We start from the raw sequence: 17,313 nt of genomic DNA, 5'->3' as shown, positions 1-17,313 counted from the left end.
AACAATCATTTCATCAAAGCCTAACACATCCGCCTGGACTTTGATTAGAGAGTCTGATACTTGTTTATTTAACTGTACTGTACAATTGCCGTGAGATTGATAGATGTCCCGTTGAGCCGACAACTAATGCACCTACTTTCCGTCAGCTAGATTGACTCCTCTGAAGAGGGGGTAGTCCTCTGGGCTGGGTTTGCCTGTGTGGTCCTCGTACAGGAACATGGGAGATCGACCCACTTCCAGTCCAAGCTGCTGGATGCCCTGTTCGTTGTACACAGACAACAGGAAGGAGTGGTTGCCCTTCCGAGGCTTCACTGTGGTCAAGATGGAAAAGTCCTCAGGGAACGTATCACCTGGCGGGACGGATGGTGGGAAGGACACAGAGAGAAAAGTTTTGGGAGTGTTATAAGTAGAAGCAACAAATCACCATCACAAGAGTAATGAGATACTGCGCTTGTGTTCAGGATGTTGTAAAATTATTATTATTTCAGGAGACAGATAGCGCTCTTCGGTGTCAAGAGGCAGCGTAAAAGTTATTATTGTTACTTCTAGTGGAAAGAAATGTTACAACAACAGGCAAAGATCATTTATATTGGAAGAATTGGGAAGATGGGCTTTTGAGCAAGGAAACACCAGAGATTTGTGGAGCGCCCAAAATGTAACAAGATAGGATTAATCTGAAAGGGATGGCTGGCAGACTGGAGGCCGGTCAGAGGGAAAAAGAAAAGTCAGAAGCAGAAGTGCAAAGTGGAGCTTTTCCAACGCAGCACAGGATGAGAAGCATAATGACAAAAGCATGTGATCCTGAGAGAGTTTGTCAAACTATACTTCAAACCCCCTCCTCTCTACTTCTTCTCTCTTGTCTCACAGCTGATCGATCTAACAGACGAGATGAGATGCTCCAGCGGGAGGGTTGGAAAAGAGGAAATAGGAGCGAAAATTTTTACAAGAGAAATAATTAGAGCTACATATGTATGGAGGTGGAAATACCAACAATAAATTTGCTATTTCAACATAAAATAAAAGGTTATTTAAACATAACATGAAAGGTGCAGAGACGGAAATTAAAAGGAGATGTTTGCCTCCATCTGCATGGTTCCAATGTGCAGTCTCAACTATTTCCTCCATTTTGCTAGAGAGTGGGGCACATCTGCCAGACAGATTCCCTTAGTGGGGTATTCTCAGGACCCCAGAAAAAAAGGGCGGGCTTTCCAAACCATCTGAGGAGACTGCTGTTTTCTAATGTGGAGGTCACACTACATTTGAGGCACACAAAGCTTCCTAATCTTTTATTTTCGAAAATGGCAGAAAAAGGCAAATCTGAATTTTATTGAAACCACTATTGTTATGACAAACCAACTATCTGGATTATGTTTAACATAAGCAAAGTAACCACTTGGATTCCAGTAGCAGTTCCAAGCTTCTCAGTATGCGCAGACTATGTGCAGAGATTTCCAGAAGACCGGAAAAGAGAGGCAGGGCTTGTGGTCGCAGCGGTTTTGTAGCACCTTGTGCAGCCATCAAACCCCCTTATTCTGCCACCATTTTCAGAATAATAGGAGACAGGCTGGAAAACGCTAAATTGGAGTGGCTACGGTTTAGATAGCCAATCAAAACCTTTGGAGAAAAAGATGCCTTAGAAGGAATGTGGTGTGGAAGCCTGAGGTTAAGAGGAGATAGTGGAAAAAAAAAAGAGAAAAGAATCTCCAGTACCAAATTTTGCCATAATCAGCTTTTCATCTTCTCCTTTCTTCTTTTGATTTTTTTTTTTTTTTCATCCAGTCAGCATCTGGGTGTCTGTTTGCCTTCCTGCCTTTTTCTATCATTCCTACATTAATGCCAGGCATCAAATCACATCATGCGGAGAGCACATGCCTTGGCAGAGCGCTCCGTCAGGAATTTGCTTTAATTGACAGATGCTTAGACAGGACGGTGTAAGGCAGAGAGCAGGCGAGACAGAACATAAGAAGGAGACGGGACATGATGTGGAGGAGTTTGGTGAGGAATACAGATAGATGAAAACTGTGGTCAGGAGGATGAAACTGTTGATGATTAAACAAAGGAGGTCGGAGTTAAGAGATTGAAAAATATGAGAGAAAAGGAACCAGATGAGAATTTGTCACCACATCCGGCTGCATAAAAGCCACGTCTATTGTAGAGACAATGACTCAGCGCTGTTTAAGGACAGGCTGTCTGTGTGGAGGTCAAGGGTCAGGTGAGGAGTGAAAGGGACACTATGGCACAGAGGAAGAGGGAGTGGGGGGAAGTAAAGGAATGAGAATAACCAATTTTTCAAATTTAAAGTAGCATTTTTGGAGAGCGAATTTGAATTTTAAGTAGCATTTACACAGCAAAGTTTCTGTCCCCCAAGCCGTTACTATGAGGACTGAGATGCCGTGAGAGAGTCTCAATCATAACTCTGAGAGGAGGAGGAGGAGGAGGAGGAGGGCGAAGGAAGGAGGTTAACAAAATTACAAAATTGAGGACGAGATGTGGAAAAAAAATTATGTGCACTCTCTCGTGTCAGTGTCCCTTTCCCCTCGCTCTTTCCACAGGACCTCATAGCGAAGTGGGAAAGAAGAGAGGTGGTGGTGGTGGTGGTGGTGGGGGAGCGTGGGGGGGGGGGGGGGGGGGTCGTTCAGAAAAGCTCGGGTTTCTCTGGAATGTGTCTCAATTTGCGGGCCACCAGATGAGAGATACCTCATTCCTCATTTAGTGTGTGCGGTCGTGTGTATGTGTGTGTGTATGTGTGTGTGTGTGTGTGTGTTTGTGAGCGTCTTGTGTGTGTGCGGACATGGTGGGAATGGAAAGGCTGTGGTGCCAGAGGTCCTGGAGTTTACACTGGCAGCACCATCACCAGCGTCAGACTAGAAAAGGTCTGGGAAAGTCAGAGACTCAAAGAAAAGACCCAGACATCTCAACCAGCCAATCAGGCGCAACCTATCATTTTCCTTCCTCTTAAATTACCAATTAAAGAAGCCCTTTATTTTTTCATAAATGTGTCTCAAGTATGATATATCTAATTATAGAGAAATTATTCTATTTTTCCTTGGACAGGCCCATGGGGGAACTATTCAGACTTGATAGTGAGAGGTCTTATTTACAAGTCAAAGCAGACTTTGTCTCCAATTTCACACTGCCGGCATTTGACATCTATACCTCACTTATTCTCCTTTACCTACCAAATTCACAGAATCCGTCAAAAGTCAGGGAGGGGCGAGAGTTATGCCAGCACTTTGACGGATCCTCCCTACCTCTCGTACCATCTGTCAGTGCGCATACAAGCAGGTAAATGGGGTAGAAAGTCTTGTGTCCTATAATTGGTCATTCAGTCATCACTGTGTCGAGATCCTTCATTCTCTATGAGACAAGCGGCATTCCAGTGGGATTGCACATACGCAGACAAAAGAGATACACATAGCAATAGATAGGAAGATGGATGTGTATTGCATGCAGGTGAGTGACCCTGAATGTAAGTGGCTCTAATGGGGAAGGGTAGGATTCAGGATAGGAGTGAGTCAAGTTCAACATGGTGCAAGAAAAACTCTGTAGTTTAAGAGCAGTCGGAGATATAAATATGATGTTTTTGTCTGAACATAGGGAGATAATGCTACATGGGATTATATGCTTTTTTTTTTTGTTTGGGAACAGCTCACTTGGATTATGTATGAAATACACAAAAAAAAGTTTAGGAAATATCAAGAGGAGAAGCAAGTTATTCTCTCTAATCCTCCTGTGAAATGTTATTACTTCTGCTTCCAGTGTTGTCATTAAACTTGTCCTCACCTTGCTTTGCCGGAGGCCAACAGAATTATGATTCAAGGATGATAACTTGCATATCCAGTAGAAATAAAAATAGGAATAGAAGTAAAAAAAAAAAAAAAAACCCTCAAAAGTGGAGACTCTGATCTTATAATTGATACCACAGAGACATCTGAGGCAAATCACTATCATTATTTGTATCAGCTGTAATGACCATAGAAATGAATGGGTATTGGATATTGGCTAAACTTTCCATATTGCATATCCCTATTTACTAACTGCCATGTTGAATCCCATAATTTCAATCATTTTGTTTTTGTTTTTGGCATCTGTGCAGTCTCGGTTGACTAGTAATAAGCCACAATTAGAGGGGAGGTATGGATAAAATTGAATTATGCATGTGGGATATCGTTATTTTCTGATAATAAATACAGGCAAAGTGCTGTAGTAAGTGCAGCAGTCAATTTAGCCCAAGGCTTTATTATGAATTCAATATAATATTTCACTCCTGAGAAATATGTGCAAACAAAGGCACCATTATTGCTTTTAAAGCTTGTGATCTTAGCTCAGTCATTTGAATTTCATTGTATTCTGCAGTATTTGGCCCCTCACTGAATGGCTAGTGCCATCTAGCCACAGCAATCCAGACCACAAATACAAACGCCAAGTCACAGCTAACCCCATTTAGAAGAAAGGTATGAGCCGCTGTATCATTATTCCTCGCAGTTTACGCAGTTTTAGCTGTTGTCCATTAGGGCAAACAACAAAAAACTCTTCTTTAGTTTTCCCAAATTGTCAAAGCAACAGTCAGAGCATTTATGACAATTTTAATTTGTCTGGATGAGGAGATTTAGGAGACATGTCAGACTACTGAGACATGGGAAATGTGTGGTATAAAAGTCAAAGGGGGCCAACTGGTCCATTGGCCTATTTCTTCTCATTCATATAATAAAGGTAAGAAAGGACTCTTCTGTTTTTAGTGCCTCTGTAGTTTCAAATGAATCATCCCTTCCACATGTTTGCGTAATGATTGCATGTCTACACTTGCTCTTTTCCAACACTTCATCACAGACTGTCTGTGGTTATGGGGTCACAGGCCAGGGTGTTCTCATCAGAGCAACAGAAGTTTATTACCATTCATTATAGTCATAACATTAGTCATAACAAAACAAAAAAATGTTTGCCTGCCTTTGTTTCCTATAGGTGTCACTTTTTTTTTTTCTTTTAGGAGGCAAGATGCTGTGTTGATAATTTAAGTAAATTGTACCTCCAGGCTTCAGGCCAGAGTCATAACTCAGTAGCAAACTTCGTTAAAGAGGGGAAAAAAAAGAAACAGATAAAATGATCTCACAAGTTCAGCTGCCTTCTGGAATATATTAGCTGTACATTCTCTTAATGTTGAAGCAAAAGAGGGACCACATCATAGACTCATCCACTAGATTTTTAAGGCCTTCCAGCCACAGACAGCTAGATATTCTGCTTGCACCTTAAGACTATGTGGTGCCTGTTATGAAGTCCTCCACGTTGGTTTGTTTTATGTAGACTGTTATTTCGGATGATCCAGAGTAGCATGTGTGTAATTATAGCATGTGTATCTAAACAGAGACTCGTATGGGCTTCTTCTGTCATAAAGCTTCAAAGTGAGCAGTATTTGTTTGATTGGAGAGCATGATAGGACAGGCAGGCCACAGGAGCCCTGTGGCTCTACTCTAAGCCCCAAAGAAGAGCCATGACATGGATCAAAGGTCCACTAAGGCCACTGCAACATCTGAGACGACCATGAATGGGGCTGTCATCCAATCTAAACTTTGTGGAAGCTTAGCTTACAGGAAGGGTTATTATGTCTCCCTTTTTTTCTGCATCTAGACCGCATCACTGCTCCTTTTTTTGCTTTTTGCATCATTAAGCTACAGGGCAGCCGATCACTACTACTTCAGGAGAGGCTTGTCATAGAATTATGGTTTTTGTTTTTCTGAAAAGAAAATATACAGAAAAAGGGGGTTAGCACTTCTCACCAGACAGAAGTTAGATGAAACACAAAGGGAGAAAACACTGCAAGGCAGAAGCAGTCTAGGGAGAAATGATAGAGGGAAAAATTATGGCGCTTGAGGGAAAATAAAGAGAGAAGGAGGGAGGAAAGTGAGGAAAGATTGCCGGAAAGGGAGGAGAGAAAGGAAAGTACTACTGCAGCGCAGCATAGAGCAGTAAACCAAAGCCACGTCAGCACAATAGAACAAGGCAAAAGTGGAACCCCAGACTTCCCTCCCCTCTACCACCCCCTATTTTCACTGCTTTTCCATCGTCCAGCTCCTCCTACAGCATCAGATATTACAGGGTAGCTGTGTGTTTTCAAGAAAGGAATTAGCATGCATTATATGTACTTCTTGCTGAATTTCCTTCGGTATTTGAATATCTGTCAATCTCTTGTTTACAAGTAGCCTACATGGATTAGGGTGGAAGATAAACAGTGGGATATTTTAGCACGGCTCTCACAATACTGTACATGTAAGTGGTAAATATTACATGACAGGGGAGTGAAAAAGGAAAACAGCAGGCATATCCCGCCAGAAATACCAAGTTGATGTAAATAGTCATAAGTCATAGGAGCCTATAAAACTGCACCCTGGAGGGAAAGGGAAGGAAGAGCTTAGCATGAAATCAAGGCATTAAAATGTGTCTTAAATGGCTTTGAATTGGTTTGAAATAAAAAAAACAGATTAGAGAGTGTAGTGAGATGTACAGTGTGTTCACAACTGGTTGATACTCACCTCCATACAGCTGTTTGGTGGGGGCACTGAGTTGGGCGAGTTTGGATACTCTGTAAGCCACATCGGGTCCTTGTGTTGACCTTCTATGTGAGCAGAAACCCGTTGTTCTTGTAACACCCTCAGGTAAACTGTGAAAATCTAAAATCTTCAAGAGGTCTGCTGGTTCCGCTGCAGAGAAGGAAAAGAAACAGACAAAAAAAAAAAAAAAGGATGTTAGATTTTTATTCTTAAAAAATGAGTCGAATCAGCACTCCGGCTCCAGCTTTTGCAAGCTCTCCAGTACAGATTTATAACTTTATAGCCCGTAAATCACATTTTTACACAGCACGTTTATAGATAGAGCCTTTAAACAATGAATTGACGGTGCAGGATTTCTACAAATGATGCAAGCCTTCATTATGGCCAATTTTTAGACCTTTTACACTATTCTCTGCCTTCTGCTGACTCAGAAGCAATAGTTACTCAGCAGGAGATTTCACTGTTGTGGTTCAGAGAAGATTTCTGTTATCCATTTAGGCGCTAAACAGAGATGTGCCCATTTATAGATCACCATGATAATGGGTTACAGCTGAAGCAAAATCCATCCTTCCATCCATTTCCCTGCAATGCTAAATCTACCGCTGCCTCCCTTTAGCCACAACCGTACAATTAGCACACTTTCAGGCCGGTCATCCCGGCTACAACCAGGCCACCGCAGAAGTATACTGCGTTAGAACAATGTGACATGGGGTTTGACCCTGAACCGCACCCTCACATGCCAAAACCACCCAGGACAAACAGCTGTTCCTGCAGCCAGATGCACACAACGAGCTGCACAATGACACACATTAACATCCAGGCTTGTCCCAGCAAAGATCTTGACAGAAAAGGACATCGGGTCATGTCTATAGGGACAGACGCATAAGGACGGGGGCTGTCAGGATGTTTTAGAGGAGGGCAAATACTGAAACGAGGACGGGAGCAAAACTAAACAACAGAAGGATTTTACGGCACAACGCTGTTTTTGTCTGTTGGATGCATTTTTGTGTTGTTATGTAAAGGTGGAGCGTCAAAGGCAACCCCTTGGACAAGTATAAAAGCACACACCCACACACACACACACACACACACACACAGGTACAGCAGTCCTGGTGTCAGGCTACAGAGACCACACACACCGTTTGGAAAGAAAAAAATTTTCAATAGCCCCATCCATCTGAGAGTGAAAGGGCTGCTGGTAAAGGGGGAAGAGGCAAACGGGTAGAGCGAAAGGGTGTTTGTACATTCTGCGTCGCCCTGCAACAACCTCCAGCTGGATGTCATTACATATGGCTCACGTGCAGCGCAGATCAATTAAGAAAAAAACCTCAACCTTCTCGAACAGAGGTCTCCATTTAAGAGCATTTTGGCTGCACGTGTTCCTCCACAGCTCTACAGTGTCTACAGTCTTATTTGATGTTACCTTATTATCACCAAGACAAAGACTAAACTGCAGAATGCTTACAGAGAGTATTTATGACCAACAATTGGACTATCTGCCTGACAACATATACAAATACATCTGTTGGCAGTGCAGATATTATTGTCTTGTCGGTTACTCAACAAATGAAATGAAAGACATAAACACACCACATAACAGTTTATATCTGTTTATATGCACATCAGTCTCAAACAAGTGTGTGTATATCATTTTCAGAACTAAACGCAGGATTTGAGTCCGATAAATATGGTGAGGGGTGATTTCCTATCTCATCTCACTCTTTCTATCTCTCTCTCCTGAGCCAGCCCACACTTCCTGTCTTGCAGGAAGTCTATTATCCAAACCCTGACTCTGTAATCATTCTTCTTCTAGACATGCGATTGTGGAACCCTGCAGGAGGAAACATCGCTTTAGGGGACGTATTAAACTAAGGGGCACAAGGATCTTTAATAGCAGAGAGAGATATACATTAATCCGAGCACCACACCCTCATGATCAAACCCCACCTATTCCTGACTTAAAGCATGTCAAAAAGATAACATGAGTACATTCATATTCCTGGAAGTGCATACCACAGCATGACAGAGCCTCTAAGCAGGTGAAGGGTCTAAACAAAAAGACAGCTTCGTCTGTCATCGGCTCATAATGAAGAGAAAGAGAGAAACTCACCCACCGGCCAGAAAGTGTCTATCAGTCACCATGATGACAGAGTCTTGTTTAATGAGTTTGTCTCTGAGCGCTCTGCAGCATCGTAATAATATGTCAGACTGTCAGAGTGATGGGAAATGTAGTTACAAATACATTAATCAGAATCTATGTTCTACATCCTCATCGCTTATTGGTGTATAATTGAGAGCTGATCAGATGATATGGAAAAAAAAATGCACATATCTCCACATTAGGAGTCTTTTGCACTGCTTGCTTAACAACTTCAGAGGCCTAAATGCAATGAACTTCTGAAAAGTTGAGTGAAGGTCAGTATTTCAGCGTGGTGTCAAAGGATGCAGCATTAAAGCACCAGATTCAGGGGAGAGAGAGAGGGTGATGTGTTCAAATGATTATTCACCATCAATCCAACAAAAAAAATGAAGGTTTTGAGACATTTAGAGGGTATAGAAGTGATAAGCATGATGATTTTTACAGCTGCATCATTACAGTGTCTGCAGTGTAGCACTAAACGTGTTTTATTACTCACCAAAAATGCAAAAAAAGTGGAAAAGTGTCATAATAAACATGATATATAATAAATATACTAACCTTTAAAAAACATTCAGGTCAGTTTTTTGGGTTTTTCTTTTAAGTGTTTATAAAATTTGGTCTAGTTGGCTGCTGCTGGCTGAGATATCCTACAATTACAAGAGAATGATCTGTATTAGAATAGCACAGCTCTGCATTTTTCATCAATGTCTGTGTAACTCGACAGAAAGATGATGCAAGAAATCGTTTAGAGAAAAAACTGAAAAAAATCTTTTCTTTTCACTACATTGTTGCCGTCTGGAACTTGCATAAATTTATCATTTGTCAGACACTTCTTACAGAATTTCCACTATGAAAAAACACAGCTGAAGCTTTATTAAATAAAAAAAAAATGGTTTCAGTGAGACGGTTCTGCTTCTCAGCCATTAATATCAGAGCAATAAGACAATGACACATGAACTGGCACAGACAGCATTTTCATTTAATGCCATTTTTAATGAGGAAAATTGGTGACCGAAGGCAAAACTCAAGTTTCTCAGCTACAAATGTTCCCAGTAAGAGCCACAACAGTCAACTTTGACACCACAGCAATTCTCTCTAACCTGCCAACATGCACAACAACACATTATCCCTTGGGAGATGGATCCATTGATAATACTGATGGTTAGAAAGAAGGAGCCCATAAAAGGCACGGAAATAACTTAACTGTCCTTCGGTTCAACTCGGTGACCGCTTTCTAAATGATGAAATGTACGTGTGGTCGGATTAACCCCGAGCTTGCGTGTTACGATTTAAAAGTAACGGTCGATAACGTTCGTGTGGTCTTAGTCTGTGATTCTCAGACTGTTTTATAACCATCCAGCCATAGCCTCCATTTTCCATCTCACCCCCTTGATTCAACTTTATGTAGCCTCTTCCTACCAGACAGTCTCCTCATTTCCTTATATGGTTACATCCTTGCATACGTCTTACTGCTAAGACACTCCGGTGGTGACAGGTACAAACACTGACTTCATACGTCACCCATAATAAAACTGGAAAAAACATTTCCTATCCTGTAATACTCAATTTACTGTCAATGTCACTTTGTTTGGAAAGGTGCTGGTAATGCTTTTAAACTCACTTATGCGGTCTCTCCTCACATCAGAGTGTCTAAACACACACATATAAACACCAACAGTGGCTTGTGGCGAAACTACCTCCATTTATCATATAATTCCAACAAGCCACAGCCATTTTATTAGGTCACAGATGAGAACAACACACAAACATTGATAAATGATTCAAAGAAGTTCCTCTGGGCTACAAGCGGGCCCACGCTCATAGTGCATCATAACAATATGGCTGTCATAAAAACAATAACAGCATCATAATAACAGCCAGCTCAGCAGCTCAGGGGCAGATAAAAGGGAGGGGAGGGAGGGTCTGTAAGGAGCATCCAGTCGATGCTAACTGTGTCATGACCCCTGCTGAGGAGTGTTGCTTTTGCTAATCCATACTGACACAAACTAATCCCGTGAAGATCAGCAGCTTTTCAGGAAGGAAAGGATTGTCATCAGGATGCCCCTCATACCGTACCAGCCTTTCCTTCCATCCTTATATCAATCAGTCTTGTTATATTATCAGACTATTACACTTTCTCATTTCCACTTTCCAATTTCCTTTTTCCTCATGCAAAATCTGTTATATTACTTTTTTTTTTTTTCCATCTGAGGTTAAAGATCCACTGATGGATCTGCAGGGTCACCTGGAGGTGAGCCAGGTGGAGAGGGCCAATTAGCAGCTTACAAGGAAGGAGAGGGAAGGTGAAAGGATAGCATAATATATCTTTGTCCACAGACGCACCGCAAAATAATAGATCGAAAACCCCCATCTGAGAAACAACAAATGTATTTTCCGATAATGATCTACCTGAGGCGAAGAACAGAAATAAAAAATCAATGGGCCACTTTCTCAGTGGTAAAAAACCTGTGAGTGTTACAAACAAAAACATTATAAACTCCATTTTCATATCCTCAGACAACTTCATTCGTGCATTTCTGTCACCGGCGCTTGACCTTCTAGCGGAAGCTGTCCCGACCACATCCTAACCCACAGGTATGGGTCTCAGTCCCACCTTGTTAAGCTGAGATGTTTACCCACTTACCAGTTCCCTCAAGAGACCAACACCTCTGGCACTTGATGCTAAAAATACTTCCCCCTGTGACCACAGCCCTTCACATCCAAGGGGGCAGGTTCCCCACATATACACAGACACTGTTTATATGACACAGTCTTGTGTACATTTGCACACCGCCAGACTGCCATCCCTCATCTGCTGCTGCTTTCATGCAACTGAGCGTGACACAGAAAGCAATACTAGAAATATTAGTGCATCCTGAGGCTCTGGTGCTCTCTGGAAGCTTTTTAATGTGTATATAGAAAGGTCTATCCATGCATTTCATCCATCGAGCAAAGCTCTGATCAGACAGAGCCTCTGTGATTCACCAGTACATGCAATTACAACACAGAGACAGTGCAACCAAGGGTATAAAAGTTTTGAATTTCACTGAAAATAACACTGTGACTGCGGTCAATAAATCAAAAGATTCCCACAGCATTATTTTATCTGACTTCAGCTGAAAACAATAAACTGCCAAAAAGTAATTAGAGACAAATTCCTTAAACTGTACACAAGTCAATCCCTCATGTTCAACTTTTTCAAGCCCTTTTTTTTTTTCCTGAAAGATAAACTCTTGGCGATGAATGAGGTATAAAGTATGCAAATGTTATCACTTTCCCCGAGCCGTGCGTTAAGTGTTTTGTACATATTAGTGGGAGAAAGTGTTGTGTCTTGTGTGTGATTCTGCTAAAAGAGGAGCAGTTAACTTTGTTTTTGGCCTTTTATGGGTTTGTTTTGCAGACATGGGATGAACGAGGTTGCAGCAAAGTGAAGGATAATGAATTCATAAAAGTATATAGTTTATATGTCAGTTTTTTTTAAATGTGTAGTAAAATGTACTACATTAGAAAGAGACGTGGGCATGATGTGGTTTTGCAAATATCTTCCCCTCCCTACCTCACAATGCTTTCTTTCTGCCCCTTTTTTTTTTCCTCTCTCTCTCTTTCTTTGAACAGTAGCTCGAGTGCGAGATTCATAATCCTGCTTTCGGCACCGTGCCAAGACTGTGGTGGATCCCGTTCCCCTAACCTATCCATCTACCCTCAATTTCCACATATGCACACATACAGTATATACACACACACTATCTGTAACAACGCTTAGTGGCTCTCCAGACGGCACCATTTCATTTGACAGGAGGAGGGGTGCCGGACCAGTGAATTAGGACTTTTTCATGGGGGGGGGGGGATTAACATTCTTCCCTCTTTCACTGCCCCCTATCCTCCTCGTACTCCAGCCGCCCTGAAGTGAGGCCTGACTCTCCAGGCACATGCTTGACCTGGCGCTGAGGACAAGGAGTAATTAGCAGCCATAAAGAGGACCCTGCCTCTCTTGGAAACCAGCACAGCCGAAAACAAGAATGCCCAATGAGAGACTTCCCCCTCCTAGAGTGCATCACAGACAGGGAGGGTTTTTTTTTTTTTTCATTATTTCCCCCCTATTCTGTTATAAAACTTTTAACCAAAGCCAACTGTTCTGAGGCTGGAGCCTGACTGTGAATACAGCAGGTTACAATTAAGACCCTGGTTTTAATTACTTAAAGCAAGACTATGTAACTTGTAAAATGTAAAAGAAGTGACACAATCCTCCCGTATAAATTAAAGTTGAATTCATGAGCAATATAACACTCTCTCGCTCAATTCGATACACTCAGGAGTTTTGATGCTACAGCCTTACTATGCTCAGTAACTTGGTGGCTTCTGTAGATAATGTCAGCATAATTTGTATACATATTGCTGTATAACTGACATTATTGACATCAATATGATTCTTGATTGTCCACACTGTGCCTCAGTAGCTGCTGTTGAACATAAATCACAAAGGATTGCTTTATAGTCTAAAATATGAGAACATAACTCCTGCAGAATATCAAGGTATCAAGGAATCACTTATGAATACTTCAGCTTCCTTCAGCATTGACCTTAAGTTGTTGCGGGGGGGGTGGGAGGGGGGTTCACGTGACCAAACGTGGGAATCATACTGCAGGCATTACCCTTGCTAGATTGAACCCATTACATTCACTGCAGGGACATCCTGAGAGTGAACACACACACTACTGTAGACGTGCAACACATGAGTAAACTGATGCCAGTAGCACAAAACTGAATGGGGATGTCAGTCAGCAAGACGGCAAGCAATCACACACACCTTCCGCACCTCTGCTTAATTAAACCCACGAAACCACTGGCGGAGAGAGTTTTTTGGCACTCACTCAGTGTTCCTCTACACCTAAAGTAAGGTTCAATGGACACCAACGTGCATGCATACACATACCGTACACACGCACATTCACAATCCCGAAGACGAGATCACACCTACATGGGGCGTACAAATGCTAACGTGCTAAAGTGGTTGTTTTTGCTATATTTCAGTAAACAGGCACAGTAAAATCCAATCAAAGGCTGGGTGATGTGACCAAACATCTATCATAATAATAATTGAAAAAAATGTTTGTGTGTTAATAGTATTAAACTGACAATGAGTCATAAAAAGGTTCAAAAACCATTACACACCATTAGGGCTCCCCGACAATATGATTTAATGAGATATGACTGTTTAAAGTGAGATTATGCAACTTTTGAAAGAAGAGCACGTTTATTGAGCTCATTCTGCCTCTTAAAAATGAAATGTTGAATTCATAAGCAATAAAATGCACCCTTGCTAGATTTGATACATTCAGGGGTTTCACCGGTATGACCATATATCTAATGTTAGCTACCGTTAGTAAATGATTGTGTTCAGCAACAGCTGCTAAACTATTAGCATTACATGTAGCAATCATCATGATGTAAGCTGCTTTGTTTGAATAAAGACGAAGTATAAAGGTGAAAAGGGTAGAATCACATGACTAGATGATGACTTGGTGTTTTTTTTTAACTGTGAGAGGAGAATGTTTATACCAACATTAGCAAAATTAGGTCTGAAATAGAGTTGGGTGATGTTCTCCATAGTCAGATTGACCTATCATCACCCTGTGGGATGATTGCCAATAACCAACTCTATCGCCCAGGGTGGGGGGGTGAGGAGGGTGGGGGGGGGGGGGGGCACTCAGCAGCCAGACATTTCTCCATTCTCTGTTTTGAAATTGTCACTAAAATAAGAATAGCTGGTGCACCTTAAAGGTCAGTCCACCTTAAGTGAGCCTGGTCAGGTTCCAACGGGCACCAGGGCCGAAGTTGTCGCTAACTTGGGGGCTAACCCCCTTAGCCTCGAAGACAAGGGAACTTGGCTTAGGTCTTGAGGAGCTGTAGCATTTAATCACTAACAAATAGCCTTAACTGTACACACACACTGCACTGCTACGTTCACAGCTATACTGCTAATTTTATACTCTCTGCTCAACCTCTCTGTCACACACACGCTCTTTCTCTCTTGACCTACGCACTGAGCAATTCCTCAAAGGAGCTACACTACTTGTATAGCACCTTTAGTAAGTTAATTAATTAAAATTGCTTTAATATCGGCATAGGAAAAACCAATCGTCGGTCATCCATTCAATCTTCAATATACGATCTGATCACCAATCGGCACAAGATTAGTCTGTAAATGACCTCAAATGCCAGTATCAGTACGGTTTCACTTTATAAGTCAGCTCTAATCCAAAGTTTTCAGGACGTTGACCCAGTGACCTGGGCTCCGAGCTGCACGTGAAAGCAGCAGCAGGGAGGAAGAGAGCGAGGAGGAAATGAGAGGAGTGAGAGCCTTTTGTTTATACACCTAATGCCCTCATTTCCCCGCTCATGATCGACTCGTTCTGATGCTCATCATGAGATACTCAAAACACGAACTCCAGCCTCTAATCGCAAAAATTACAGGAAAGATAAATTTAGAACACCAAAAAAATGACAAGCAGTCAGACAAAAACACACAGACAGACAAATTCATCCAGAATCTGCAGACGTACTGGCTCGCACACACACAAAAACATAAGCACACAGACCTGAAAGATGATCCAGAGAACAGAGAGGTTTTTTAGTTTTTTTTTTTGACCAGAGCTTCTCTTGTGTACTCTGGGGCTCAGTGTTTTAGCCGGACTCTCTGTTATTGCTTTAACAGGGGGAATACCAGATGGTTTACTTCACTGTCTCCATGCTGCAGCTCACAGCAGTGAGGATAAATCACTGTCTGCCGTCCACCACAGACTAAGATGGAAAAACTGAGTCAAGATTCCACGGTGCACCTCTGAACGCTCATTTTACAGCAAGAAAGTGCAGGGATGGTACTTTTGCGGCACACGTGTGTTCGCAGTTATGTCTGTCTCTGTGCCTCTTTTGCATCATTCAGTTTTTTATTTTCGAACCTCCGCGAGCAGCTTTATTTCCCTCGGCCTATTTTTCTTCTTCTCCTGCATCGCAGCCTCTTCCTCATTCTGTCTCTCCCACAGCTGATACGGTTTTGATGGCTGACTGTTGAGAACTGTATGATAAAAAGAGGGCCCTGAAGCACTGACATTACAGAGCCATTTCCTCTCAAACAGCCTCACAGATTACTATTATTCCAGCACCAACACACTGACACAGAACATTGAATCTTTTAAATGGAATCTATTAAATATAAAAATCCTGCATGATGATGAAGCTTTTCTCTTTATTAAGAACAATCCAGCGCTGACACACAAGTAAAGCCTATCAAATCTCTAAGAGGCACATTTTTACAGTACTCAACTGGGATGCTGCGCCTCTTAGCTAATGATGGGGATCAATCCGAATATGCAATGTTTTCTTTTAAAGGGAGTGTGTCATCAATGAACTCAATGACCCACAAATACTTCACCCAGTCCTAATATGAGTGTGATTTACAATATGACTGTCAAACTACAGGCATCCCAAAGCCTAATTAAAATCCAGTAACGCTTCTAGACTGATAGTGTTTTCAATGGATGAATGCATCACTGAACACAGACAACTTGAGACAAGAAAGGAGGTAAGTGATACATCAAGAGCAGCATCGTTTTAAGATGCATAAAGGATGGGCGGTGTTAGAAAATGTAATGACACAGCTACAAAAAGGTGCAGAAAGAGTGACCATACAAGATAAATGGAAAAAAAACAAAAGGAAAATGTAGGTTATCAATCATTTCTCTTGTAATAGTTATAACACACACTGTAACTGCAACCTGAGGTAAGGAAACCTTGCCATTGTGCCAAATAATCTGCACCATTTACAGCGACAGCCAAGCCAAACATCAATCCATCTCGTATTGACACTTTAAACGGTGCTTGAGCAACATCAATCCTGTGGGTGAACAGAAGTTACCGTGCCAGTAAACGCCTGACTGACAACAGGCTGCTTTACCTGAGTCATCAACAATGAAGCATCATTTTGTAAAATTTTCAAGACAGGATTTCTCAAACACATTTCCTCAAGCTTGCTTCAGTTCATACAATAGTGTTGAACTCTTGTATGGTCCCTTGTTTCAACAAAACCAAATTAATTAAGTCTAAGGCTTAATGACCAAATACTGCCGAATAAGCAGAAACCTGTCTTGTTTTAATGCCCAACCTTTTTTACTTTCCAGTTCTCACTAATTTCATCACCTAATAAAGTAAAAATAGAATACATCTGACTCCAGTGAAGTTTCTAGAGTGACCAGAATCCATTGTATTTCTCCCAGTAGGAAAAAAAAAAAATGCTTACACTCAGTATTTCTTCTGCCCAGGCTGTGGCTGAGCTAGGGCTGAGGAAGGGGGAATGGGGTTGGAAAGGATGAGTCATACATTGCTTTCCATGCTCAATGATTATAATACCCCATTACAGAGAAAAGCACTGTTTCCCAGCTGAAGTGAATACTGGGTTTGTGAGCCTGGACCAGACTTAACTTTTCACTCCCCCATGCACTACAGGCTGCAACAAAGCATACGATTAAAAATCAAATACAGGAGTGGGAGTTGCATCACGAGGTACCACTTCCAACTTTTACATCACTTATGTGTTCGTGTTGACATTTCAATCACTACTGCCTCCATTTT

General features: G+C 41.7%; 1 protein-coding gene across 2 annotated transcripts in view; it reads right to left on the bottom strand.

Moving 5' to 3' along the window:
• col5a1 (procollagen, type V, alpha 1) overlaps positions 1-17,313 on the bottom strand; it is a 75,130-nt gene that overhangs the window by 51,897 nt on the left and 5,920 nt on the right. For both annotated transcript variants that reach the window (XM_067574877.1, XM_067574878.1), the window contains exons 2-3: positions 6,528-6,695; positions 137-350 (exon numbers count right to left, since the gene is read on the bottom strand). In XM_067574877.1, the coding sequence (XP_067430978.1) occupies positions 137-350; positions 6,528-6,695 (382 nt within the window). The remainder of the gene's footprint in view (positions 1-136; positions 351-6,527; positions 6,696-17,313) is intronic.

Source organism: Thunnus thynnus, chromosome 19 (genome assembly GCF_963924715.1).
Source record: "Thunnus thynnus chromosome 19, fThuThy2.1, whole genome shotgun sequence".
NCBI lineage: Eukaryota > Metazoa > Chordata > Actinopteri > Scombriformes > Scombridae > Thunnus > Thunnus thynnus.
The sequence above is the reverse complement of the archived record's forward strand: the minus strand, read 5'-3'. Positions and strand labels throughout refer to the sequence as shown.